The following is a 27,759-nucleotide window of genomic DNA, read 5'->3' on the forward strand; positions in this document are numbered from 1 at the left end:
GCTTCTACGTTATTTATAAAGAACTCACTCCTGGAATCTGTGTGCGAGTGCTTTTGAAGCGGATGGACGAGTGCTCGCCTGTATGTTTGTGTATAATTGCCGTAATAAACTTGGATGAGTTACATGTCACGTTGTGGCTCTGGTGGTTTGCTAGTAGGAAGCCCTGAATCACACTCTACGCTTCCTGTCTGTGGGGCACCTTCTCCCTGGATGGCCTGAGCGCCCACCTCCCCTGCTCCTTTGCTCCCGTCTTCTTGTTCCTCTCCTGCCCCTTGGTGTTCCTTAGCTGTTTTCTTGCTGGAGCCTTGTCCGGACCGGTGCAGGGGCATGCAGAACCGCCAGGGGGCACCCGGGCTTCAGCTCAGCCTCTGTGGCGCTGCTGCTGCTGCCATCTGTTAGGCTGGCAGGACCATCTGCTTCTCAGCGCGGCTGTGGGCCATCCGGTTTGTAAACTGGATGTGGGACAGCATGCTTCCAGTGCCACTGAGCTGAGCTGAGGATCCACCTGCCTGCCTCAGGACCAATGGCAGCGAGAGAAGCTGGAGAGGGGCTTTCTCTCCCTCTCTTCCTCCCTCCCTCCCTCCCTCTCCCTTCCTCTCCCTTTCTCTCCCTCCTTTTTCTCATACTAGGATTTGAACTCCACCCGGGCTCTGTCCCTTAGCCTTTTAGTTCAAGACTGGCACTCGACCGCTGCAGCCATATGTCTTCTTCCAGCCTTTGGGCTTTGGCTTATTGGAAATAAAAGTCACATAGACTTTATTAACTGTGTTGGCTTCAAACCAGGATCCTCAGATCTCAGCCTTCTGAGTAGGACTATAGGCATGAGCCACTGGCACCTGGCTGAGGTAGGTATGCTCATAGTCCCTTCTGTTGGTCCTCGTGTGTGTCCTTCCTGGGACAGGCTTCCAGGGATGCTTTGAGTCCCCAGTATGACTTACTCAGCAGGGCCACATCTCCTGAGTCCCGCTAAGCTGCTACAGTCCCAGTTCTAATTGCGGGCCGGCTGTGCAGCCTGGCGGTGGAGGTAGTCTCTGCCTCGGTGGCACTGATGTCTCCTAGGACCGGAGAGAGGCCCTGGCTCCAGTCCAGCATTGTTGCCCTTTGCTCTGTCCTCTGTCCTTGCTGCGCACGAGTCTGTGGCTGAGGACACAGGACCTACCGCAGGGAGAGCCAGAGGACAACTCGGAGACGTGCAAAATCACTGGCGGCACAGTCCAGTTGGCCCTGTCCTGGGTTGGTGCCAGCGTGGTGGCAGGGGCACCAATGGGCCTGCTTCCTGAGGAATGTGAACTGTGTCTGTGTGCTGCGCCCCACTGCCCCGTCCCCTCCTCCCAGCCGCACACCTGAGATCGAGCACTTGCCTGGTCCCAGGTGCCCTCCGGGCCTCTTGCCCCTGCAGCCACCAGTGCCCTTTGCCAGGTGGCAGCAAGCCTCGTGGGGTGGAGTGGGCTGCATGGGGACAGGCACCCTGTGTCCAGTTTAGAGCCTGGAAGAGATCTGTAGCTTAGCAAGCACTCTCATCCTCCATCTTGAACCCCCACTTCCTGGGCACCCAGTAACTTTGAAGGTGTATGCAGGAGCACTCCTGTCAGGTTCTTGGCTTCCTGGATAGCCTGAGGAGAATGCTAGACACAGGAATTGGCACATGTGCCATTCATGGAGGAGAGGGGGTGGGTGGGTGAATGCAGTCATATTATTCACTGGCCACGCGAGAACGGAGCCAGGTAAACCAGGTCACGAGAGGGGATGAGCCGCACTTGGGAGAGATGGAGGAAGACGAAAAACGTGACAATGGTCGGGATGCTTTGCACTCACAAACGGACACCTTGAATCCCCCTTGCACAACTACTTAAAGAGAAACATCCAGTACCATTTAGGGAAGGGGCAGGGACAGCCCTTGTTCTCTAGCAGGTGCTGGTGCAAGGGTGCCCAGGAGTGGGGTCCCCAGGGTGGCCTCCACAGCTGAGCGGGACCTGCCACTCCCCCAGCCACGGCCGAGGCCTGCAGGGTGGGTCTGGTCCCTGAAGATGGAAAGTAGACAAAGGCTTTGAAGGCTGGCAACAGTTCCCGTTCAGTTGTGTAACTGAGCAGGGATTGTTGGATGAGTCACCCAGCTCACAGCACTTAGAGGCAGGGTTCCAGAGACTTCTCAGCTTCGCTCTTGGGTTTTGGGTTGTCTTTTAAGTAGGCCATGGTGGCTTCGATGCCACGGTATGGTGGCTGGACTAGAAAGAACTTAGCAGGGGAGGCCCTGGTGGGAGACACAGGTGCCTCTGAACCTTCTCCCTAGAGCAGCCTCGTGGTGGTGTCTTTTTGGGGTGTCCCTTCATCCCATCAGTCATGGGAAGCCGCATGGCTGCTCTGTCTGGAATCCCAGCATAGCCAGGGGCAGGCTGGAGACCTGGGCCCTGCACCCCGGGCTGTCGGAAGTGAGGCCCAGTGGAGGGTCTGGAGGCCCAAGTCCTTGATTCTGATTCACCTCCCCCGAGCTCCTCCCACCCCAATGCTCCATTGTCTCTGCACTCCCCTTTGCTCTTCTAGAACTGTCTGCTGTGGCTTGAACTGTGCTCCCAGTATGGAAAGAGGCTCCACCCCTCCACCTGTCACCCACTGATGCCTGATGGCTTAGTGACCAAGCAAAGCCTATCCCTGTATTGTTAGATCTGGGGCTCCTGCTTAGAATCCCTTCTCTCAGCCATAGGGAAACTGAGGCATGAGTGGGGTTCGCTACATCTCTGATCTCTGAGTAGTAGAGGAGACTATTTTAGTGGAGGAGATGACTGGAACCTAAGGGACACACCCATCCCCATTCTCTGGTTGACTCTGGCTACAACCACCTTAGCTTGGGACTTTGAGGTGCCTTAACATAAGCCCTAATTGGCTAGCAATTGCTGGGTACCTAGGGCTCACACACAGCCGCACCAGCCAGCAGGCCCTGCTCTCTAGAGAGAAAGGCATCTTTGCATGATGGATGTGGGAGTCCTGACTGGCTCTTCTCCCTGTGTGCACCTTTTGGTGTGCAGCCCTTTAACCAGGAAGGCAGCACAGCCTGGTAGTTTTCCCTTCTGGGCACCCCCAGAGGGACCCATGGGGGTGATCCCCTAGGCAGAAGAAGCCAGAGTACACAGGTTCTCAAGAAGTAGAAAAATCATTATTTACAAAGAACACATTAAAAATACATAAGAGAGATCCACGCACTTCCTCAAAGGCAGATCTCTGAGCAGATGGGAAGGGCCTGGAGCTTAAGAAAAGGGACCCCTTCTGGCACCCTGATCTCTGCTTGGGAGGGCAGGTTACATCTGGGCTCTACTCTCCTGTAAACTGCATTCTTGGGGTGGGGGTAGGGCTTGTGCAGCTGCTGTGGTTGGAAGGACAGGGCCGTGGGAGCTGGGCACCACTGCAGGGCACAGGATGTGTGGCAGGGCGTGGTCTCTGTGTCCAGGTTCTGGCCGGGGGTAGGAATGGGGATGTCGCTTTCAAATGGTGAAAGCAGAGTGTCCTCAGGACAGCTGAGGGTGGTTCTGGGTCTTTTGTTTGGTTCCCAGTCCTGTGAAGTGAAGGGACCTGTCAGAGGAGATGCTGTCACTCAGAGGTGACTCGGGGAGGAGAGGAAGGGCTGGTGCCCGTGCTTAGCTTGGGAACAGCAGTTCCGGGGCCTGTCTCCCTGCTGTGAGCTTGGAAGCTCTGAAGAGGTTCGATTCTGTCCCAGACCCTTAGGAATCTTTTCAAAAGAGCTTTGTGGACAAGATGGCTTTAAGATCCATGATCCGGGCATGTGGCTCATGCCTGTAATCCCAGCTACTCAAGAGGTTGAGCTCTGAGGATTGCTGTTCAAAGCCAGCCCAGGCAGGAAATGCTTGAGACTCTTCAATTCACTACCAAAAAGCCAGAAGTGGAACTGTGGCTCTAGTGGTAGAGTGTTATCCTTGAGCACAAAAGCTTAAGGACAGTACCCAGGGCCCTGAGTTCAAGCCCCAGAACCGACATTCCCCCCCTCCCCCCCAAAAAATGAGCAAAAAGATCCATGATCCTCTGCGAGTTGTCTAATGGTCTCCCTTGTCAAAACTGCCAGTGCATTTTCTTCCCCTTTATGAGAATCATGCTTGGGGCCGTACTTGTATATGGATGGGTGGGGACCACCAAGTGGCATCACCAGATGGGGTGGGAGTCCCAGGTGCCAAGGAGGGGGGGGGAGTGGGGGAGGGCAGGGGGCGGGGAACAAGCTCACCTTTTACAGCCTCTGAGCTGTGTGAAGATCATAGTCACTGTCGGAGGAGTTGTCGGGCTGGGCTGAGGCACGCTGCAGGGCCCCTTCCAGAGCTGGGGGGGGGGGGGGGAGCGAGGTTTATACAGAGGACTCCTCAGAGCCTGGTGGCTTCGGAGATCACAGGCTCTTTTTGAGCTGCTGACACACTAGATGGGTTTTGATCAACTCAGTCAAGCGTTCACTAATGATGCGAGGCTCCAGCTGCCCTGGGGCTTCATTGTTTGAGCCAGCAATGGGAGCCTTGGGTCGGCCCCTTAGTGGCTCTGCTCTGGCCTCATTTACCATCCAGCCCCTTAAAGCCCTGCAGAGAAGCAGGCCCCTTAGATCCCAGCAAGGCCGGGGCTTAATGGCATCCATCCAAGTGCCTTCTTCTCTCGAGAAGGGCGGGATGAGTGGTTCAAGGTCTCAGCGGAGCCTCTGATGCTTGTGAAGGCTGAATGCCTTCCACAGCCCTGCTGGGGAAGGTGTGTGCTATCAAGTGGGCATTTTGATCCTCTGCACCGCCGAAACATGCCGAGCCTCAGCAGGGCTGTGTCCTCACCCCTGCCCCACCCCCACCCCGGCCACTCACCTGGATAACTGGACAGGTGGGAGTTCCTGGGAGGCTGGCTGTATTCGTTGTCCACATGGGAGGCAGCTGGGTTCTCAACCTGGGACCGCACGGTGTGGTTGCGATGGAAAGACACTGAGCAGATGTGGGGACAGCGGCATGGTTAAACTTCCTGTGCTGTCCTCTGCTTCAGTCCCCAACAGGCCCAGGGTCTTTCTGTTTCCAGGGGAAGGGGCAGAGGTACCCACAGCCTTTACGGTACATCTCCCTGGGGTGGTGAGTGTTTGTGCTAACGAGGCCAAGTGCAGACTCGGAGAGCAGCCTGATACTGGCCAGTAGTAATCTGATTGGTATGGCTGGCTGGCAGTCAGTCATCAAGCATTTTCTCAGTAGTGATTGAGAGATGTACTCCCAGGAGCTGAGGGTTGTCATCCTCCCTCCTCTTCCTCCTCCTCCTCCTCCTGCTCCTCCTGCTCTTCCTCCTCCTCCTGCTCCTCCTGCTCCTGCTCCTCCTCCTCCTCCTCCTCCTCCTGCTCCTCCCCCCTCCTCCTCCTCCTCCCCCTCCTCCTCCTCCTCCTCCCCTTCCTCCTCCTCCTCCTCCTCATTGTCATCATAATTTATTTTTGTGCTAGTGCTGGTTCTTGAACTCATGGCCTGGGTGCTGTCCTTTAGCTTTTTCGCTCAAGACCAGCGCTCTACCACTTAAGCCACAGCTTCACTTCTGGCTCTTTTTTGGTGGTTAATTAGAGATAGGAATCTCATGGGCTTTCCTGCTTGGGCTTTGAGCCATCATTCTCAGAACTCAGATCTCTCCTGAGTAGGAGTGATGGTAGGATCACTCTTAGCTACTCAGGAGACTGAGATTTGAGAATCACAATTCAAAGCTAGCCCAAGGCAGAACTCAGATCTCCAGCTAATGAGCAAACAGCTGGGAGTGGAGCTGTGGCTCAAGTGATAGAACCTCAGCTTTGATTGAAAAGCTCAAGGACAGTGCCTAGGCCCTGAGTTCAAGCTCTAGTTAGTATCAGCATAAAATAAAACAGTAAAAAAAATACAATTATTCTATGATAAAATCAGTTTGGACAATTTTTCTTCAACATCTCCTTGCCTCGGAGATGAATGATGGAAATAAAATGCCCATGAATAAGGATTTTTGCTAAGTCCTGAAACAGAGACTTAAGTTGAACCTTGCTTAGTTCATGGTTTCCCAGGTCTGTTTGCTTCTGCGGTCTGTTAGATCTGTTGGCCCCTGAGTTAGGCAATTCACAGGAAGGGAAGGCTGGTGATAGATCTCTGCTTAAGTCAACGACAGAGACTGGGCAAGTGACACAGGGGACATCAGGGTGTCTGAGGCTTCAGAGGAAAAACCACTCAGCTGTCTGCCCCATTTAAAAGCCTTGGCCCTCCCCAGCATAGACACGGGGGTCAGCCACAATCACACCTTGGTGGAGTGTGGTGATCTGAGCCTCCAGCCACCACTGCCCAGTCTGTCATCAGCACAGACCTTGACTCAGCCCCCCTGGCCTGAGCCAGAGGGGAATCCCCACCTCTGGGGACACTTACTGCTCTGGCTCATTCCGGTGGGGCCAATCCATTGGCGCTGCTTCTTCTGGCGAACTGAGTGACAGATAGGAAGCACAGTAAGGAAGGGTGGGGGGAGGGCATAGAGCAGGTGGGGATAAGGGTGAGGAGGGAGGAAGAGGTGCAAGTGCTCTGTCCCTCCAGTCTTTCCAGCCTCAGTTTCCTAACCAGGGGAAATGGAGCCATCAGGTGCCAGAGAAGGGTGCGAAGGAGTATACAGACCCAGCAGGACATTTGGGACCAGCACCCAAATCTCACCCCTAACCTCCCCTAATCGTCCTTCCTTGTCTCTTGAGTTCTGCGAGGCCAGCTGACAACCCCTGGCCTTTACAAGCTGCGGAGCTGCCCATCTGATAGATGGGGAAATGGAGGCTCAGAGGGATGCCGGGGCTCAGTCAGTGTCACAGCAGCTACTACGGGGTAGACCTGGGGGCCTGGGTCCAGTGTCTCCCGCTGTTAGAGGCCCTGCTTCTGTCCCAGCCCTGGGCCTGCTTCAGCTCAAGGAATGGCTGGGGCCTTCTTCCTGCTTTCTGTTACTGAACAGAGCTGATGGGCAGAGGGGGAGGCTGGGTGGTGAGAGGGAGATGGCTGAGGTTTCGGTACCTACATTTCTTCACCAGCTTCTTGTAGGCGATGGGTCCACACATGACCAGCAGTACAGCCAGAAGCACCAGGGTCAGGATGATACTTGCCACGGTGCCTGCAGCCATGCCTGCTGGGTTTGGATTCTGGCCTGGGCAAGGGGAGGGCGTAGGTCAGTCCTGGCCATGGGGGTAGGGTAGCTGTCCCCTCAGAGGGCACGGCTGCAGTCTGACTCCCCCAAGCCCCTCACTCCTCCCACAGATCCACCAGTATGTGTGGAAGGGAGTTACCTGTCTGGCTAGCCCTCTGTCTCCAGGAAATGCATTCATCCAGCTAGCAGTTGATCATCAAGCTTCTACTTACATTTGCGATCAACTGTTAGTTTTCCCATCATTTGCTACTTAAAGGTGACCAACTTCCCATGATTTACCATCAAGGAACCTATCTATCTGTCTATCTATCTTATCTATCTTATCTATCTATCTATCTTATCTATCTATCTATCTTATCTATCTATCTATCTATGGTGTATATATATATATATATATATATATATATATATATATATATATGGCAAAACAATGCCCATTTATCTATCCATCCATCCCTCCATTCATCCACTCACCCATTCACTCACCCATTAGTCTATCCACCCACCCATCCATCCATCCATCCATCCATCCACCCATCCACTCACCCACTCAACATTTGATCAATCGATAGATCAATCTATATCCACACATACACCCTTCCACCCTATCCACTCACTCATTTATCCATCCATTCATCTACCCATCTACTCATCCATCCATCTACTCACTCATTAGTCCATCCATTCATTGATTCCTCACCTCTACCACTCAATTATTAAGCTATCCATCCATTCATCTATCCATCCACCCATCTACTCACTCACTAGTCCATCCATCCACCTATCCATCCATCCATCCATCCATCCATCCATCCATCCATCCATCCATTTATCTATCCATTTACCCAACCATGCACTAGTCTATCCATCCATCCATCCCTCTATCCACCCATCCATTCTTTTACCCACTCACCCATTAGTCCATCCATCCATCCATTCATTAGTTCATCCATCCATCCATCCATCCATTCATTCATTAGTCCATCTATTTACCTACCCACTCACCCATCCATCTATCCGTCCAACCCTCTTTTATCCATTATGAAATTACTATGCACATGGAAAATATGTGCCACCCACCCCTGATTTTCTAACTTCACCCTGGGAGAGCACAAGCTATAAGGAGAGTTGGGCCGTCCATTATCTCCCTGAGAGCGATCTCATCAGGTGTTCTCTTTATTGATCATACCCATTACTGTCTGAGCCTACTTGCTCTCCAAATCCTTTTTGCCACTCTTAGGCTCTGGGGCACTGATGAGGTCCCAGAGGGAAAGTCCAGCCCACCCTCTGCCTACGGTGGCCTGCAATCAACTCACATGTGACAAACACCCTCTTGCAGTGGGTTTTTCTCTCCTGAAGCTTGTAGCACTGGGACAACTTGTCATAGGGACAGGAGAGCCCTGCAGAGGTCCCACTGGCGTCCAGCGCACGGAAGGAGATGGCCCTGCCGCACTGCTGCTCCTGGCACAGCTCTTCCCACCGGGCCGGACGCTTGGCCACAGAGCTGTCACACAGGACGGCCCACCGCGCGCCCTGGCGCACCTCCACACTGCCTTCACACACATTGCTGCCCCCCACCAGGCGGCTCTGCACCTTGGGCTGGAAACCTGAGGAGGAGAAGAGGCAGACTTGACTGGAGGGGCACCCTGAGGGCTTCCTTTTCCATATCCCTCCTTCTTGAACTTTCCCTGACCCAGCTTGGGGCCTGGGGCCCCTTGAGCAACTGCTGGCAGCCAAGATGCATTTCAGAGTGGGGAGACCCAGGGGTGGGGAGGATCTGCTCCAAGGCCTGGTGGACAGAACCCAGCTATCCCACTGCCCAGGCCCCGCGCTCTGAGGGCCAGACTTTGAGCTATGAGTCCTGATGAGTAGAAATGAATGAACAAGTCTCCTCTGTTGGAGCACGAGGCCGCTCTGCTCCATTTAGAATGAGTTATGATCTCACCAACTTTGGCCAGTTTCCATGGCAACAGCCACTTTCAAAGCCCTAGCAAACCTTCTATTTAGAAGAACCTTCAAAGGCAAGAAGACCCTGGCATGGCTTTGCAGGTTTGTAGTCTGCACGAGGGCTCCTTGATAGGAGCAGAGGGAGAGGGGCTGTAACCAGCCCCTGGGCCAAGACCCTTGGGCACTGCTTCTGCCTGGAGGGGACAGTATATTTCACAAATCTAGGGCCCCAGTCCCAAGAATCCAGAGCTATGCCTCCTATATTTGGGCAGGAATCACAGAGACCTTTGTGTGTGTGTGTGTGTGTGTGTGCCAGTACTAGGGCTTGAACTCAGGGCCTACATGCTGTCCCTTAGCTTTTTTCCACTCAAGGCTACTAGCACTCTACAATTTAAGCCACAGCTGGTCCTCCAGCCTTTTGCTAGTTAAGTATAATTAAGAGTCATATAGACCTTCCTGTCTGGGCTGGCTTCAAACCATGATCTTTAGCTTCCTGAGTAGCTAGGATTATAGGTGGGAGCCACTGGTGCCCAGTCTCTATTTGTAACCAAATGCTAAGAGGCAACAGGATCTGGGTAGACATAGCTTGAGGGAAAAACCTAGTGATTGCTGTGTGATTTATACTTGGCACAAAACGGAACCTCTCTCAGCCTCATCTTTCCCACCCATAAAAGAGGGGTGAGTGTAAAGCTTAATGAATGCCTGCAGTGGTCCCCACACTAGGTAGGATGTCTGTGAACAGAGTCCAGGCTGCGTGAGAACACTTCTGAAAACAGAGACCCGCCACCTCGCCAGTCGTACTGCCTTGCTTTGAACTGTTCAGAGCACCTGCTGTTTCTTGTTGGCCACCGCCTCGGCCTCCCCTCAGCTACACCAGTGCCACCCAGATCTGTGGCATTGTCCCCTCCTGGTGGGGGTGGGGGGAGGGCTGGCTCTGGTTACACCACCCCTCCCCCTCCTTTGGCAGCTGTGCTCTGATGTCCAGGCCCCAGGGACCTCCTCTTCCTCATCATCCTTCCAATTGCATCTCTGGTGACTTAAAAACTTCCTTGGGCCGAGGCTGGCCCTTTCCAGGGGAGAGAGAGTCAGCCATTCTCTGGGCTGGGTTTCACTGGCAGCCTCCCTGCCCCCACCCTTCCTACACTTTAGAGGCCTGGGGATGTGGACACCACGTCTCTGTCCCTTGTATTCTCTATAAGGAGAATGTGATCATCCCCAGGGCCAGTCCCACTGACCTGAGCAGACCAGGGCCAGCACCTGGCTGCCTTCCTGGGGCTGTATTTTCTGGAAGCATTGCGGCAGGGAGGCACAGCTGGAGTTCTGGACTTTCCATCGAGCTGGCAAAGGGCTCCTTCGCTCAGCCCCACCAGCACTGGCCGTCTCTGTCTCTGTCTCACTCATTGGTTCCTGCAGGCCTGGGGCTCTGGCTACCTCAGCCTGTGGCAGATGCTTCAGGAAGGTTCCACACTGGAGAGCTGCGCAGAGGAGGTTGCCCAGGCTGTCCAGCGGCTCCTGGGCCTCGTGGAGGATGGTGCCACCCTGGCTGCCATGGTAGAATTCCACCACACCTGCGCACTGCGGGCTCCCGGGCCCTGCTACCAGCTGCAGCCTGGGGGGAGCTGGGGAGGGAGGAGGGAGAGGAGGATGGGTCTGAGCACACCTTCACCGTGCCATGCCCGGGCAGCGAGAGCTGAATGCTAGAGCTGGCCCTTCCCAGGATGCCTCACTCCCCGCCAGGCCTCAAAGCCCTCTTACCTGTGGGTTCTGGGGTAGTCGTGGGTGGGGGGCTCGTGGGTGGTGGAGGTGCCGTCTGGAAGCCTGTAAGGAGACACTGCGGTGAGGAGGAAGGGAGGGAGGAGGAGGAGGGAAGAATGAGGGTGTGGGGAGGGGGGAGAGGAGGAGAAGGACGACCTGGAACTTGTGACACAAGTGCCACTTGCCAAACAAGCTATGTGACCCCACACACACACACACATGGACACGCCAGCGCACACCTCACACTGTCTCAGCCTCTCTCTGAGGTGGGCCTCCCACAATTTACAGATGGGGAAACGGAGGCTAAGAGGGACAAGGAGCTTGTCACTGGGTAGAGCCAGGTCCTGTGTCACTCATCCTACCAGACAGATGCCAGTGCCCCCCCCTGCCCTTCCTCTGCCAGTCCCCTATAAGCCAGGGGACCCCTTTCCTTCCATGTGCTTGCTCGGGGTGGGGAGGCCCAGGTCACAGGCCCAGTGGGCGTCTAGCACCTCCCGCCCCCTCACCCCCACCACGTCTGGGGTGTCTGGGACCCACCCTGGCAGATGAGGCCCAGCGGAGGGCACTGTGCGGGCGCTGAGCTGGTGCTGCAGTTGGAGAAGGACCCCGTGGGGCCGTGGCAGGTGATCTGTTTCCGGTTCCGGGGGATGCTGAACCTTGGGAAAAACTGGAAGGCCAAGATCGCCCCACAGCGCAGCTGCTGGCAGACTTCCCACCTGTGTTGGGGAGCTTCGTCCAGGCGGTCCAGGCTCCCACCCCAGCTCTGCCGGCACACCGTGAGCCACACGTCCCCCGTGGTGGAGACCTCCAGCTGGCCCTGGCACCTTGACGGGGAGCCAGTTAACCTCACCTGGAAATCTGGGGGTCAAAGAGGTAGTAGAAGGTATCAGGAGGGGCGGGGAGTCTCCACGGTCCATCCCGGCCTGAGCCTGAGTCCTCAGGCCCAGCCAGGTTCCCTCCTGCCCCTCCTGCTGCCTCCTCCTTTGCTCCCCCTGAACCTTGTACCTTCTGGGGAAATGGCTGGAGGGAAACTCAGGGCAGGAGACAAAATGCCTTCAGCCCCTCTTTCTGGCAGACCTCGCCTCCATTCCTGGAAATTCTCTTTCAATGGGTCCTGACTGGTCTATTTGTTTGTGTTTCAACTCTTAAAATCTATTTTTCCCCCCTTCAATACTGGAGATTGGACCCAGGGCCTTGCACTTGCTCTACCACGTAAGCTAGACCTCTAGTATCTTTTTGCATTGATTATTTTGAAGTAAGGTCTTTCTTTCGTTGATCCTCTGGGGGTCCCCATGTTTGCTGGGGAGGGACTGGTGCGTGACACCACGCCCAACCCTTGAGATGACAGGTACATACGATGGTGCCCAGCCGTAGGTTGAGATGGAGCCTCACAAACTTCTTCTTGTCTGGGTTGGCCTCAAACTTTAATCACCCTATCTTCATCTCCCAAGTAGCTAGGATTACAAGGTTTGAGTCACTGTGCCCGGCTTAAAATTATTTTCACTACAGTACAATTTCCATGCAGTGAAATGCCCTGATTTTAAGAAGACTGTTTAATGGGATTGGAAAAATCATTCAAGCACACAGCCACCATCCTAATTGGAGATTTGAGGCATGTCCATCAAGCAGGAAGTTCTCGAATGGCCCTCGACAATTAATTTCCCCAAATCCAGCTTCAGGCGACCACGGATCTGCTTTCTGTCAGAAGAAATTAGTTTTGCCTATTCCACAAGGTCATAGACTTAAACAGAATTATATGCATTTTTTTTTGAGCCTGGCTTCTTTTGCTCCACCTATTTTTATGTATTTGAAACTTGTGGGTGTTGCTGCCTGTATCGGCTGTTCATTTTTTTATTGATAAGTAATATTTCATTGTATAGATTTGCTACATGGTGTTCCACAACTATTAGGGTTGTTTCTGGGAACTGCTACTAGGAATCAAGCTGTTATAAATACCCAGGTACATGGTTTAGTGTAGGCCAGGTGTATTTCCACTTTTTGTGGAGTAAATACGTGAAATTGCTAGGTCATATAGGTAGGTGACTTTGGGAGTATATGTGTGTGTGTGTGTGTGTGTGTGTGTGTGTGTGTGTGTGTGTGTGTGTGTGTGTACTGGGACTCAGGGCCATGCAATCTCTCTTGCTCGGCTTTTTTTCTCAAGGCTGGTATTCTACCACTTGAACCACAGCTCTACTTCTGGCTTTTTGCTGATTAGTTGGAGATAAGTGTCTTTCAGATCTATCTTCCTGGGCTGGCTTTGGACAGCAGTCCTCAGATCTTAGCTGCCTGAACTGCTAGCATCACAGGCCACTGCTGCTTGGTGACTTCTGTGATTTTTATGAGGCTCCATGGGAGTAAATGGCTCCTCAGTATCTATGGAGGATTGGTTCTCAAACCTCCCACAGTTAATAAAATCTACAAGGTCCTTACATAAAATAGTATAGGGACTAGGGAAATAGATCAGTGGTAGAGTGTGTGATTAGCATGTGCAAAAGGCCCTGGGACCAGGTCCTTTATTAATTTTTCCTGCAGAAAAATAAAAAGGCATGGTATTTGCATATGACTGACACACATTCTCCTGAATACTTTAAACCATCTCTACATTACTTATAACCCTAATACAATATAGATGCTATATAAATGGTTATTATACACTGTATCGTTGAGGGAATGAGAGCAAGAAAAGCTATCTATGAATGTTCAGAGCTAACCCTGTTGGACCTAGCTACATTTCTGATCTGCACTTGGCTGAAACCAGCTGTGGGAGGGCCAATTGTGTGTGCATGCATGTGTGTGTGTAGTTGGGTGCAGGTGCGTGAGCGCACATGTAAGGTGCATGTGGTTTGCGCATGCACATTTGTGTTTGTGTTTCATGTGTGCGCATGCGCGCTTGTGTGTGATGCGTGTAGTGTGCGTATATATAGTTTGTGTGCGTGTGTGTTTGCAGGAAGAGCTTGGAGGGAGATGCAAGGGAGGAATGGACATGGCCATTGCCCGGGGTGTCGGGTATGGGTGGAGACTGGACAGATGGAGCAGAGATGGAAGCAAGGCTTTGTTGCGGATTTTCTTTTTCCCATGTAAATCCGAGCAGAGTGAATATGTTTATTCAAGACAAGTTCTGAAAGGTGAAAGGTTCTTTGAGGAGGCTCTGGGGTAGAGGTTTTTCCTGGCTGGGAACTGCTTCATCTCACTGATGAGAACATGAGCGGCTCAAGAGGGCAGGGGTGGGCCTTGCCAGGGTCAGGTGGGCCAGCGAGGGGCAGGCCAGGCTGGTCATCACCTCACATTTGCTGAATCCTTTATTTGGCTTTGTGCCCAGCAGTTCACTCACTGACTGCTCCCAGGGAAGAGAATTTTCTCCTCATCTCATGGGTGGGGAGATGGGCATTCGGAGAGTAAGTAACTTGCTAGAGGTCAGCGTTAGAGACAGCTTCAGGCCCTGGCCCCCCGGGGGCTGCTGAGCCCCTACAGCCTTTTCTAGCTTCAGTACTTCTGAAGTAAATTCAGCACAATGGGATCTGAATCAAGACGCAAGAGAGGCCCGTGGTGGGAGGAGTGAGGAAACTCCTGAGTTTTTTAAAAAAGGAAAAAAAAAAAAAAAGCTTCACTTGGCTTGAGTTTTCCAACTATTTGGGAGCCTGAGATGGGGAGAAACACTGAGGCCAGCCTGGACAAAAAAGCGAGTGAGATTCCATCTCAACCAGTAAGATCGGGGTGGTAGTGAGTGCCTGTAAGCTCAGTAGTGTGGGAGGCCTAGGTAGGAGCATCCTGGTCTGAGGTGAGTCCTGGGCAAAAACCAATAGGAGAAAGTGAAAAAGAAGTAGAAAGGACTGAGGGTATGGCTCAGAGTCAGAGCACTGTAAAGGAGCACTAACTGGTCAGTGTATCTCTGATGCATGGAGACAGAGTCAGGAGAGCAACTCATGAGAACTCGTGTTGGCATGGTGCCTTACGGTCATCAAGGGCAGCCACCGCACAGGGGCATCTTCTGCGTGTGCATGCGTGTGTGCGTGTGCACCTGAGCTTGCGCACCTGTGTCTGAATATGAAGTAGCACTTGCTCTGGTGGAGGTGACAGCTTCTTCATGGGCTCAGTGGAGTCACCTCCCTCCCTCCCTTCCCTCCCACCCCCCCAGCCCCAGGCCCTCCCCTCACACAGCTGTTCCTTACCTGGACCGTCCCACCTGGACCCGAGGCAGGAAGTGACTGTGGAAAGGAGAGAGGAAGGTCAGGAAGTGAAGCTCACGCCCTGGGCAGCGGCCTTGACGGCTCCCTGTCCCCCACTCCACGGCCATGGGGTTCCAAATGCAGAGGCTTTCATTCCAGGGCTTGGAACTCCTAAGTGAGCCTGAATTTGTCATAGGGGATTATGACTGTCCATTTTTTTTCCTCTTGCAAAAAAGCAACACCTACTTTTTTGGGGGGGCAGTAGGGGGGAGCTGGTTCTGGGGCTTGAACTCAGGGCCTGGGCACTGTCCCTTAGATTCTTTTGCTCAAAGCTAGCGCTCTTCCATTTGAGTTAGGGCTCTTACTTCTGGCTTTCTGGTGATTGCTTGGAGATAAGAGTCTCATGGACTTTCCTGCCTGGGCTGGTTTTGAACTGTAATCCTCCCTTCTCAAGCTCCTGAGGAGCTAAGATTACAGGTGTGAGCCTTGGGTGGCTGGCAACAACTATTTTTTTTTTTTTTTTTGGTCGGTCATACGGCTTGAACTCTGGGCCTGGGCGCTGTTCCTCAGCTCTTCAGCTCAAGGCAAGTGCTCTGCCACTTGAGCCACAGCGCCACTTCCAGTTTTCTGGTGGTGTATTAGAAATAAGAGTCTCACAGACTTTCCTGCCAGGGCTGGCTTTGAGCCACAATCCTCAGATCTCAGCCTTCTGAGTAGCTAGGATGACAGGCGTGAGCCACCAGCAACTGATCACAACTAGTTTTTTAAATGACTCTGCAGGAGCTGGGAAGGTGGCTCAGTGGTAGAGCGCTTGCCTTGCATACCTGAGGCCCTGGGTTTGATTCCTTAGCACCACATAAGCAAAAAGAAAAAAAGCCGGAAGTGGCGCTGTGGTTCAAGTGGTAGAGCGCTAGCCTTGAGCTGAAGAGCTGAGGGACAGCACCCAGGCCCAGAGTTTAGGCCCCACGATCAGACCCCCCCCCCAAAAAAAAAAATAAAAAAAGAAAAACAAAAGGCAAAAAGCCTGGCTTACTTAGTAAAACACTGGGTTTGGAAAGGAAAAATAAGTTGTCCCAGCCGGGTGTTGGTGGCTCACGCCTGTAATCCTAGCTACTCGGGAGGCTGAGATCTGAGGATCATGGTTCAAAGGCATCCTGGGCAGGAAAGTCTGTGAGACTCTTATGTCCCAGAAAACCGAAAGTAGCGCTGTGGCTCAAGTGGTAGAGCACTAGCCTTGAGCTGAAGAGCTGAGGGACAGCACCCAGGCCTAGAGTTCAGGACCCACGACCGGACCCCCCCCAAAAAATAAATAAAATGACTCTGCAGGGAATGATTCTTCTTTGGTGTACCCTGGAGCATGTTGCTGATGGAGATGCGCACCGGCTCCATCGCCCACAGCCCTCCGCACGCCGCCCCTTTGGAGTTATAGGACGCAACCATCCCTTTCCTCAAAAAAGCAAAATGACAGAACAGAGGCCACTGGAGTGCACTGGGTCTTGGGAGGGTGAGAGTCGCTTTTTGCGGGTTGGGGGATTGCGGCATTAATCCCCCCCTCCACTCCGTGTGCATTTTTCACTCCAGAAAGTCTGACCCTGTAGTTACAGACATCTGAACAATCAACCAAAAAGGAAACTCAAGGCGTTTGCTCCTTTCTGGGCCTCCAGGCAGGACCGGAGGCCCAGCAGCGGCCTTCAACAGCCCAGCATAGGCTTCTATTAGAGGAGACTGTGGCACAGACAGGTAGAAGGGCCTGACCACGCTGACCTGGTGGCTTCGCTCCCTAGTTGGCAAGGGAGTCACCGTCATCACCACCATCGCCATCACCCTCAACACCAACATCACCATCATCACCAGCACCAGACACTACCACCACCATTACCACCACTACCATCACCATGACAGGCCAGAGAACAGAGCTGGGGACCCGGCCCTACCCAGGATGCACCGTGGGGAGGGGTAGGGAAGGCGACTGGGGCCTGAGTCTCAGGTCGGCATCCTGACTCCCATCCGTGGGCCTCAGCCTCGCTTCTCTTGGAGGCTGGGGACGACAGCATTTATAAAGGAAGCAGCTGTTTCCATTGCTTGGGAGAAATCCTCTCTGGGTCTAAAGAAACAGCAGATTTTTTAAAAAATGCTGGTTCTTGTCTTGAGTAGTCTCAAACTGGCGGTAGAATTTTAAGGGGACAGCACCCCCACCGTCCCCGACTCACTGTAACCAAGTCACTGGGGCCTGGGCTAGGCCTCACCACCACAGTTGTCCTGAAATAGCAGGGCTTGGAACAGAGCATGTCAGGCATGGAGCAGTGTCCAAGCTCTGGCTTGGGTAGAAATGGATGGCCCAGCTGTCAATCATCTGCTCTATCACAGTAGGCGGGGCGACCTCAGCAGGAAGTGGTATAGAAGCTGGGAGACCCTTTGCCCTAATGGCCCCCAGGAAGCAGGGCAGTCCATCTTCACGCAGCCATGCCTCTGGCTAAGTCATGAGGGCTGAAGCATCTCGAAGTGGTGTCAGTGGGGGAGGGAGGAGACTCTTGGACCTCTGCTGCTCTACGGCACAGAACCAGTTCGTAGGCATTAATATGTACCTAGTGCTGGTGCGGATGCTTCCTGCAGGTGGGCCTGGGACCTAGGAAGTCTCTGAACCCCTTTCAACTTTGGTTTGCTCATCCATTGCCTGAACTGAGCACAAGACCACCTTTCCGGTGCTGATGAAGGGCCTCGCAGGCCTGGGCTTGGTGCTCAGAGTTGGGGTAACCGATCTGTGGCGGGCTAGGCTTGGGACAGACCGCACCTCGGGGATTTCCCTATGGGAGGATCCCCTTTATAGAAAGCACAGAGACCAGACCACCAAGGCTCCACACGTCCCTTTCCCAAACTCACCGTTCTTTTTTTTTTTTTTGTCGGTCATGGGGCTTGAATTCTGGGCCTGGCGCTGTCCCTGCGCTCTTCAGCTCAAGGCGAGTGCTCTACCACTTGAGCCACAGCGCCACTCTCGGTTTTCAAGTGGTTTATTGGAGATAAGAGTCTCATGGACTTTCCTGCTGGGCTGGCTTTGAACCGCGATCCTCAGATCTCAGCCTCTTAAGTAGCTAGGATGACAGGCGTGAGCCACCAGCGCCCAGCAAACTTACCATTCTTAACAGCACTTGTGGTATGCCACATATCTGAGCTGGCCAGCTTGAGGTGGTGCTAGTCTTTGGCTGGCCAGAGGTAGCACTGGGCTCAAGCTTGGGAGTAAGGCTTGGGAGTAAGGGAGAAAGGGCCTCTGATGCTCCTTCACCGTGCTCATGGAGATGTAGACATGAACACGAACCTGACCCTAAGGTCCGCAGCAGACAGACGCTGAAGTCCTGGGGCAGGGACTCGGCCAGGCCAGCCCTGTCCATCCCTATCGGCCAGCCCAGGCTCCCTTCACAGATCACTCTCAGGAAAGATCAGACGAGCGAGAACCACGGGAGCGCTGAAAAAGAAAGTGCTGCTGGCCACTAGGGGCTCATGCCTGTCATCCTAGCGACTCAGGAGGCTGAGAGCTGAGGATCACGGTTCAAAGCCAGCCCAGACAGGAAAGTCTGTGAGACTCTTATCTCCAATGAACCACTAGAAAACCAGAAGTGGAGCTGTAGCTCAAAGTAGAGTGACAGAGCACTAACCTTGAGTGAAAAGGCTTAGAGACAGCGCCCCAGGCCCTGAGTTCCAGCCCCATGAACGATCATGAAAAAAAAGAAATAAAAAAAAAGAAAGTGTCCTGTGGTGAAATGACCCAAAGTCTAGGCTGTGTGGCCTTTGCCTGGGTACCTGCCTGGTCCACAGAGGAGTGATATTTCCTGTCTTCTCTCTCAAGCACAGCCACATGACCATCGATTCCCTCCACCACCTTCTCTACCATCGCCAACACCATCACCACCACCACCACCACCACCGTCACCTCCAACGGCACTGTCACTACTACCATCTTCATCGTCACCATCACAGTTGCTCTCATGACCACCACCACCTCTGACATCATCGCTGTCCCCAATGCCACCATCCTCACCTCCACCGTCACCACCATTGTCATCGCCATCACTACCGTTCATCACCATCACCACCATCACCACCACCACCATCATCACCTTGTTTGCATTCTTCTTAACTCTCCCAGTCCTTACCACAATGCCGTAGAGTAGGTTTTTCCTATTTTATATACGGTGAGGGGTTAAATAGCTTGTCCCACGCAGCCCGTGGCGGAGGCTGGGCTTTGCCTACGGGGTGCAGCGGCATCCCGGGGCTTTGGAGGGAAGCCTGCGAGGCCGCTCCGTGCCTCACAGTTGCTGCATGTTCCTGTCGTGGGGATGAGTGTGGACTCCACTCAATCCCCAACACAGGCGTGGGCTCAGTTGGCTGGTAGGTAAGGAGATAAAGTGTGAAAAGTCAAGCGCAGTTGGTTCATGAGTGTAATCTTAGCTTCTTCAGGAGGCTGAGAACGGAGGATTGCCGTTCGAAGCCAGCTTGGGCAGGAAGGTCTATGAGGCAGTCTTTTCTGCAGTTAACCACCAAACAGCTGGAAGTGGAGCTGTGGCTCAAGTAGTCGAGTCTAGCCTTGAGGGAAAAAAAATCTCAGGGACAGTGCCCAGAGTCTGAATTCAAGTCTTAGTAGTAACATGAGAGACAGAGACAGAGTCAGAGACACAGAGAGAGAGAGAAGAGACAGAGTTTGCTTCGATGGTCCTTCATCTTCCTCTCCCTACTATATATAATCTTTGGCCCCAGTGGGTCCTGGTGTCTGGGCGTGGAGAGCGGCAGGTGCGGTGAGGTGTGGAGTGTCCAGCAATACTTCTAGTCATGATCGACCCCGGCCTCTTTCCATCTTTTCCGTTTTTCCATCATTTCAGTGTCGGGGCAATTCCAGGCTGAACTCAAGTTCTCTGGGGCCTCCCCTGAGTGACTACTCCTTCTTGCTTAGAACTCCTGCAGCCCGAGGCTCGGGCTGTGTGGTCTGTAACACTCAAGGGCACTGGGGACACAGGACCTGGAAGCGTTCCATTATTCTCTCATGTGCAGTTCACACCTTTCCTCTGAGCAACTAGGGCCTGGATGAGGTTCTCCCAGGCCCCTTTCCATCTCTACTAACTCTAACCCCCCTTCCCGCCCATACACACACCCAAGCCTCACAATGTAGGGCTTGCACAATGCTCAAGCCTGAAGAGCCGCAGAGGGTTGGCCCCGGGCAGGCCACTGTCTTGTTCTGCGTGTATAGAAATGGAAGCACCAGGAGCCTGCCTACTCTGACAGGTCTGAGTGAGGACCAGAGCAATTCCTGAGGATAGATCCGAGGACCTCCCTCCACTTCTGGGGACACCCAGCCGCCCTAGTCCTGGCCTTCTCCACAGCCTTCATGTTTTGGTCCCCTCTGCCTGGGACTCTTTCCTCCTTTCTCTGCCAGGCTGGTTCTTTGACTCTATTGGGTCTCAGGGGACTTCACCTTCGGGTGCCTGGCCTGCCAGGCTAAGAGGGCCATCTGAGGCCCAACTCATCAGCCAGCCAGCTGGTGTTTCCTGTGTGGCACTTGTCTGGGTTTCTCTTGTCCCTTCCCTTCCCTTCCTTTTTTTCCTTTTTTCTTTTCCATTGTGGGGCTTGAATTCAGGGCCTGGGCACTGTTCCTGAGCTTTTGTGCTCAAGGCTAGCCCATTACCACTTTGAGATAAGAGTCTCACTGACATTTCTGTCTGGATTGGTTTCAAAATGTGATCCTCAGATCTCAGCCTCCTGAGAAGCCAGGATTATAGGCCTGAACCACCGGCATCTGGCTTTGTCAGGGTTTCGGATGAGAATGTCAGGCGCTTGTTTCTGCCTGGCCTTGGTTGAGCCTGTGGGCCGGGCAGTCAGTGGCACACCGAGGCCTACCCGAGTCACTGCTGGCCTCGGCGTCACTGCTGGGCCCTGCCTCTGGGCACAGAGCTGGGCACCCAGTGTATATTCTAAATAGATGAATGAATGACCAGAGGCTGGGGTCAAGATTGATGGCTAGGTGAGCATCTAGCAAGACACTCTTTCCCGCCCCATCCTACTTCATCGTGTTTCCTGCTGGCCTGGTAATAGCTATAACCGTTGCTGTTGTTATTATTCATGTGTATTGAGCTCTTGTACTGCTGTACAATGCATGGCACTTGACACGCATTCGTTTATCAAATCCCATTAAATCTCTAGGAAGCATATTACCATTTTCAATGTACAGATGAGAAAACTGAGGCTTATAAGACTAGCCCCAGGTCACCTAACTGGCAAATGACAGACCAGGATCCAAACTGGCTTCTGGAGCCTGTGGCCCGGCGGCCTGGTAAGCCAGGCCCGGCCTGAGCCGCTTCCCACTCCCTCCACCCCAGCGGGTGAGGCCCAGGCAGGCTGTGCTAGAAGGCCCAGCGTGGAGAATCTGGCCTGCCATGCTCACCCCAGGAACATTGGGGGCCACAGGGTCCTCCAGCTCCGAGGCTGTGGTGTCCCCAGAGCTGGGGTGCTAATGGGTCTGTTTTTATGTCTCCTAGGGATGCCCCCCCATCCTCAGGGCTGCATATCACTGTGAAGGCTGTGTCCCGAGGCTTTGAGGGACTGTCATCTTAGCTAAGGGGACAGAGAGGGACCCTGTGAGGGCGTGGGGGCTGGCCTTGGCTTAGCTACTTGGCTTTTCTGGGCCTTAGTTTTCCTCACTGCAAAATGGACGTGATAGGCCTCTCTACTTCCTGCACTGCTGAGATGCATCAGTAATAAATGGCTTTAAAGCTGGGCGCCGGTGGCTCACGCGTGTAATCCTCGCTACCCAGGAGGCTGATATCTGAGGATCAAGGTTTGGAGCCAGCTCAGGTAGGAAAGTCCATGAGACTTTGATCTCTAATTAATCACCAAAATAGGGTCAGAAGTGGAGCTTTGGCCAAAGTGGTATAACATTAGCCTTGAGCAAAATAGCTTAGGGACAGCGCCCCGGCCCTGAGTTCAAGCCTCACAGAAAAAAATAAAAGGGAGCCTGGTGCTGGTGGCTCACACCTGTCATCCTAATTAGCCAGGAAGTTGAGATCTGAGGATCACAGTTCGATGCCAGAGCTGGAAGGCAAGTCCGTGAGACTCTTCAATGAAAACTGGAAGTGGTGCTGTGGCTCAAAGTGGTAGAGTACTAGCCTTGAGTAGAAGAGCTCAGGGACAGCATTCAGGCCCTGAGTTCAAGCCCCACGACCGACAAAAATAAAAATAAATGGCTTTAAAAGTATTTTGTCCACAGTGACCCCCTGGAGCAAGGGTATCTATTAACCACCAGACTGCCATTCACACAGGCTCTGTCCTCACACCTGCACTGTAGGTGGCATGGGTGAAGGCCCTGCCAGGATGGGCTTCCGGTGGGAGGCACTGCAGACCAGGACCCTCAGGGCCCCCTCCATGGCCAACGGGGCGCTTAGCAGGCTCAGCCTCTCTGGGCTAGATGTGCGCTGGGGAGGGTAAAGGCCTGCTCCCTAGGACCCCCCAGAACCAGAGGCTAACAACAGCACCCTACCAGGGTACAGAAAGGCTGCTTATCGGGGGACAGAAGCACTTTGAGCCTCTGGCTGTTCCATGTACAAATGGCCATGTGAGTTCACGCGTGCCTAAGCCGTGGTTCCACGATGAGGGGAGGCGGCAATGCAGTGCCCAGGAAAGTCAAGCACACAGACACACACATCCAAATTCACACACACGCACATGCACACACACACACTCACTCTAGGTGCAGATCAAGGCCCCGCTGAGGCTGAGACCCCAGCCCCTTCCCTGCAAAGCGGGAAACCCTTCGCTTCTTCCTAACCACCCCAGAGCCTGGCACCCCTCGCCCTGGCCTATCCAACAAGCCTTCTGGAACCGGCGGAACCCCTTCCCTACATGCTGTAAATGGGCAGATGGGGGTGTGGAGAGGGTAGGGGCCTGTCATTGCCACTCCTAGCCAGGCTTAGAGCTCAGGCTTGGGCCTCCAGACCCAGTGCCTGCGGGCTCCCCACATACCCATGACCTTCCCCACTGGCCCCCAGGGCTGTGTGTAAGAAGAGTCAGGAGCTACTATGGAGGCTTCAGAGGGGTCAGCTCTGCCTCGGCCCACTCTCCCCAGGCATCCTCACAGCTGCCCTGTCCCCAAAGGTGACTGAGGGAAGGCTGGGCCCTTTGGAGGCACGGGGCAGAGAGGCTGCACAGGATGAGGCTGGACAGCCCGACTTCTGGGCTGAGTCTCCTGAGCACGGATCTCCAGGGACGCCCTCGGTGGCGTGCAGAGTTGGGATGGTGGAGGTGGAGGGATGAGTAGGGCCTAGGGATGTGGCTAGAGGAGCAAATGGAGGCCAGAGAGGAGAGGAGGGGGGTGCTGGTAGCCCCAAACCTCCCGAACATTCCAGAAATGATCTGGAGAGCATCCATCTTGTCCCCACACTCCAGCATGTGTAGGGGTCCAGACAGAGCTGGCAGGTACTCACCCAGCATCCCCAGCACGTACGTGGTGGCCAACGATGCTTTCTGGGAGCCCATGGGGACAGCCTCCTTCCGCCTCAGACTCCAAGCTCAGCACCCGTGGGTGAGGGTGTCTGGCCCCGCGGGGTGTCTTGTTCTCAGGGAGGGAGGGGTGGCAGAGGAGAGCTAGGGAAGCAGGCGTGTGCCTGCGTCACCCGTGTGTTTGAAGTTGAACTGTCAACTTCCTCCTGGCAACGAACCACTTGTCTCGGTTCGAATGGTGGCCCTGGCTTCTCCAGCTTCCTGCCCCAGATGCCCAGGACTGGGGCAGAGCCCCTGACCGACCACCCCATCACCAGACAGGGCCATCGTCCTGGTGGGACGAGGCTGTGGTTTGCAGGGGCCGCGGAATGAGGTGAGAGCAGGTGGATAGAGGTGTGGGCAGGCAAGGTCCAAACTGGGGTCCCAGCCATCCAAAGGGCTCCGAGCTGGGCTGGGGGGGGGGCAAGCTTCTTCTTCTTCTCCTTCTCCTCCTCCTCCTCCTCCTCCTCCTCCTCCTCTTCCTTTTTAAAACAGTAATGGGGCTTGAACTCAGGGCCTGGGTGCTGTCCCTGAGCTGTTTTTTACTCAAGGCTATCGCTCTACCACTTTGAGCCACAGTTCCACTTTCAGTCTTCTGGTGGTTCATTGGAGATAAGAGGCTCATGGCCTTTCCTGTCCAGGCTGGCTTTGAACTGTGATCCTCAGACTTTAGCCTCCTGAATTGCTGGGATTATAGGCATGAGCCACCAGCACCCAGCTATAATACCACTTCTTGCTGCAGGTTCAATGTGGAGTAAAAACTAAGCAGGATTCTTTATATAAAATTATATATATATGTATATATATATATATATATATATATATATACATATACATACACACATATAAACTCCAAGATATGGAAACAAGAGTCTCTTTTTTTTTTTTTTTTTGTCAGTTGTGAGGCTTGAACTCTGGGCCTAGGTGCAGTTCCTCAGCTCTTTAGCTCAAGGTGAGCACTCTACCACTTGAGCCACAGCAGAGTCTCACAGACTTTCCTGCCCGGGCTGGCTTTGAACAGCGATCCTCAGATCTCAGCTTCTTGAGTAGGTAGGATTTACAGGCGTGAGCCACCAGCACCTGGGTAAGAGGTCTCTTTTTGTTCTTGGTGTTTTCTTTTCTTTCTGTTCGGTTTGTTCATTTGTCTGTCTTTGGGAGGGTGTGTGTGTGTGTGTGTGTGTGTGTGTGTGTGTGTGTGTGTGTGTGTGTGTGTGTGTGTGTGTGTGTGTGTGTGTATGTGTGTGTGGGCACAGAACTCGAGGGAACCGGGGTGAAGAAGTGCAGCAGTGGAGTTCATTGGACCCTGGTGAAAGTGAACTGCACAAATCGTGGGTAGAGATGGGAGGGAGGGACTGGGAGAGAGTGAGGAAAGGGATGATACTGTATGAAAAGAAATGTACTCATTACCTGACTTGTGTAATTGTAATCTTTCTGTACATCACCTTTACAGTAACAAAAAAGTAAAACAACAACAGCAATAACTAATCAGGGGCTGTGAGCTTGGCCCAGGGGCCCAGCAGTAGCCCACCACCCTTTGGTAGTCCTGAGGGTAGAGGTATAAGGTAAACTCCCATGGCTGGTCTTGACCAGTGAGTACAGGGTGGTTCTCTCTGAAAGCTGGGATTTTGCACACACACGTGTGTGTGTGTGTGTGTGTGTGTGTGTGTACGTGATCTCCACATACTAGCACACATGTGATTGCTATCTCCACATGCTCAGGAGCTATTTGCCCTGAGGGATGAAGAAGATGTGATCACAAGACATCTGAGGGAAAAACATTGTAATTAGATTCTCCCCCTCACAGGTGACTGGACTAACTATAGGAAGAAAGTATCCAGCAAATTGTTGGAAGATGGTTGGGAGTCTTCTAGCCACCTAATGGTTAAGAAAAGGCTCTCCAGCCTACAGGTGGCTTAACCACACGCAGTGTCTGGAAAGATAGACTTAACTTGCCAAAACAAAGACCCAGGCCCATAAATCAGAGCCTAGGGGTTCTTCTCTCTCTTTCTGTAAACTCCCAACCCCTGACATGCTAGCTAGCTTCCCTGTGGTCTCAGTGACCCCCAAATTTCCCACCGGCAAGCCCAGGAAGAACGTAATGCCTGGTACTTAATGCTGTACTTCACCCCCTGGACACAACCAGCTTTCTGTATGTCAAAAGGCTGTTCCTTCCCTAGTAATGTTCCTGTCACTTTCACTACACTTTGTGTCTCGCCTGGATTCTCTCACTGCTGCAATGGATAATTCGGCTGACTTTCCTGTGTGTGCCACCTTCATGTTGGCTGTGTGGCCTCCCTGTATGCGAGCTCCATGTTGTATGTGATCTCCGTGTTGCACTATTGTGTGTGATCTCCCTGTTGCACGTGGTTTCTGTGTTGTGTGTGACCTTTGTGTTGTGGGCAGTCTCCACATTGTGTGTGATCTTCACCGTGTAGTGTGTGTGTGTGTTAGAGAGATCACCATGTGGATGTGTGCATGTGATCTGTGTGTTGGGATGGATGTGTGTGTGATTCTCATGTTGGTGTGTGTGTTTGTGTGTGTGTGTGTTAGAGAGATCTCCATTTTGCATGTGAGCTTCATGTTGGGATGGATATGTACGTGTGTGATCTTCATATTGGAGTGTGTATATGTTAGAGAGACCTCCAGGTGAATGTATGCATGTGATCTTTGTGTTGCAGTGGATGTGTGTAATCTTCATGTTGGAGTGTGTGTGTGTGTGTGTGTGTTAGAGAGATCTCCATGTGGCTGTGTACATGTGATCTCTAGGTGCATCTGGCTCTTGGAGGGGCAGGAATCACCTTTGGCCTGCTGAGTAGAGGGTCTCTGGGACTCTGCAGGGTGAGTGGGGCCTGGGGCAGGAGCAGGGCTCCAGTCTCCTGCCTGGGCTGGTCCAGTTCCTTCCTCACTTTGTTCTCTGGGCTATCCTAAGCAGGTGTGGAGTGTGCCCAGGATGTGACTGGATCCATCAGTGTTTGAGGATAAGGGTGGGTGGGAGTGTGGACTCTAAGCCCCCAACAGCAGGGACCCTCTGTGCTTCTCCCTCCTGGATGGTGAGGTTGCCATAGCAACCTATCCACTCAGCTCTGCTTCCCAGCATGCAATGCTCCCAAGTTACTTTCTGCTGCCTCAGGGGCTGGAGGGTTTCCAGGTGCTGGAGCCCATTTCTCCTCAGACAGAGAAATGAGGGCTCTCATGGTGGTGGCCCTAGGGATCACACCTACTGGGACAGGATTGGGGGTGCCCCCTCCCTCCACGGTGGTATTGGCCCCATGGGAGCTGCTCCTTGCCCCTGCTCATATCTGCCTTCCTAAGGTCCTTTGATCCTGGAGATTAGACATGATGGAGAGACATCTTTATCCTGCCTTCCCTCTGAGCACCTGACTGGGTGACTTTTTTTTCTTCTTCACATCTTTCAGGTTTGGTGTTTTTTGGCCTATGGGCTGTATATTACCTCCAGTGCCCACATCCAGCTCGCATAGCAGTAGCCCCAAAGGAAGAGGGCGATTTCCTTAAGCACCCTCTGAACCCCGGGCATCTCCTCAGCCACAGGAAGTGGGGGCAGCGTCCCATTTCACAGATGGCAAGATCGAGTCTCTGAAGGTAACAGACTGGCTCCAGACTTAAACCCGCAGTGTTCTCCCTCTTTCCCCTCTCCTCTTTATCTAGAGCAAAGAGCAAACGAAAAATGTTTACTTTCGAGTCTATCCTGCCCAAGGGTACGATTTCTACTTTCTTGTGTTTGATTTCTTTTTTTAGTCTTTGGAAAATTGAAAGTAAGCTGGGCGGCAATGGCATCTCCGTGATTCTAGCTTCTCAGCGGACTGAGATTGAGGATATTGGTTTGAAGCCAGTCCAAGAAAACTCCAAGAGACTCTTTATCTCCAATTCACCACCAAAAAGCTGGAAGTAGAGCCGTGGCTCAAGTGGTAAAGCATCAGCCTTGAGTGAAAAAGCTGAGGCAGGATCTGAGTTCAAGCCCCAGTGCCAGCACAAAAAAAAAAAAAAAAAGGAAAAAAGAAAATTGAGAGGAACAAAGGGTGAACAAACGCAGCAGTGGTACTCACTGGACACTATGTTGAAAATGAACTATACAGCTTGTGGGTGGGAATGGGAGGAAAAAATGGGAGAGAATAAGGGAAGGGTAACTGTAACCAGACCGCTGTACATCACCTTTATAATAACAATAAAAGAATTTCAAAGAGAAGAAAATGGAGGTAGGTGCTGGTGGCTCCCACCGGTAATT

At 53.1% G+C, this 27,759-nt stretch overlaps 1 protein-coding gene and 1 long non-coding RNA gene across 4 annotated transcripts; one reads left to right on the forward strand and one right to left on the reverse strand.

Annotated features, from left to right (window-relative positions):
* Positions 1–3,129: 3,129 nt before the first annotated feature.
* On the reverse strand, positions 3,130–23,637 carry Cd5 (CD5 molecule). 2 transcript variants are annotated; one of them, XM_070032215.1, is made up of 11 exons: positions 23,462–23,637; positions 15,003–15,038; positions 11,371–11,691; positions 10,834–10,896; positions 10,314–10,697; positions 8,448–8,738; positions 7,006–7,131; positions 6,381–6,434; positions 4,839–4,952; positions 4,229–4,320; positions 3,130–3,564 (listed from the first exon to the last, which is right to left on the reverse strand). In XM_070032215.1, exons 1-10 carry the CDS (start codon positions 23,511–23,513, stop codon positions 4,232–4,234), a joined length of 1,530 nt encoding a protein of 509 aa, XP_069888316.1. In that variant the 5' UTR covers positions 23,514–23,637; the 3' UTR covers positions 3,130–3,564; positions 4,229–4,231. The 2 variants fall into 2 exon arrangements, with proteins under 2 accessions (XP_069888316.1, XP_069888315.1); XM_070032214.1 differs by having other exon boundaries at positions 3,130–3,547; positions 23,462–23,635.
* Positions 23,617–27,688, forward strand: LOC138833840 (uncharacterized). 2 transcript variants are annotated; one of them, XR_011373963.1, is made up of 5 exons: positions 23,617–23,850; positions 24,415–24,600; positions 26,283–26,354; positions 26,933–27,116; positions 27,273–27,688. It is a non-coding gene; the product is annotated as an uncharacterized lncRNA (long non-coding RNA). The 2 variants fall into 2 exon arrangements; XR_011373964.1 differs by lacking the exon at positions 26,283–26,354.
* The last annotated feature ends 71 nt before the right edge of the window (positions 27,689–27,759 follow it).

Source organism: Dipodomys merriami, unplaced genomic scaffold (assembly GCF_024711535.1).
Source record: "Dipodomys merriami isolate MVZ:Mamm:240054 unplaced genomic scaffold, mDipMer1.0.p SCAF_21, whole genome shotgun sequence".
NCBI lineage: Eukaryota > Metazoa > Chordata > Mammalia > Rodentia > Heteromyidae > Dipodomys > Dipodomys merriami.

Coding starts and splice junctions, on each gene's coding strand:
- Cd5 (XM_070032215.1), bottom strand. CDS start 23,513: ATGGGCTCCCAGAAAGCATCGTTGGCCACCACGTACGTGCTGGGGATG. Junction 10,698..10,833: donor GACTACCCCAGAACCCACAG/GTAAGAGGGCTT, acceptor CTCCCTCCCCAG/CTCCCCCCAGGCTGCAGCTG. Junction 6,435..7,005: donor CAAGAAGCTGGTGAAGAAAT/GTAGGTACCGAA, acceptor TCTGTCACTCAG/TTCGCCAGAAGAAGCAGCGC.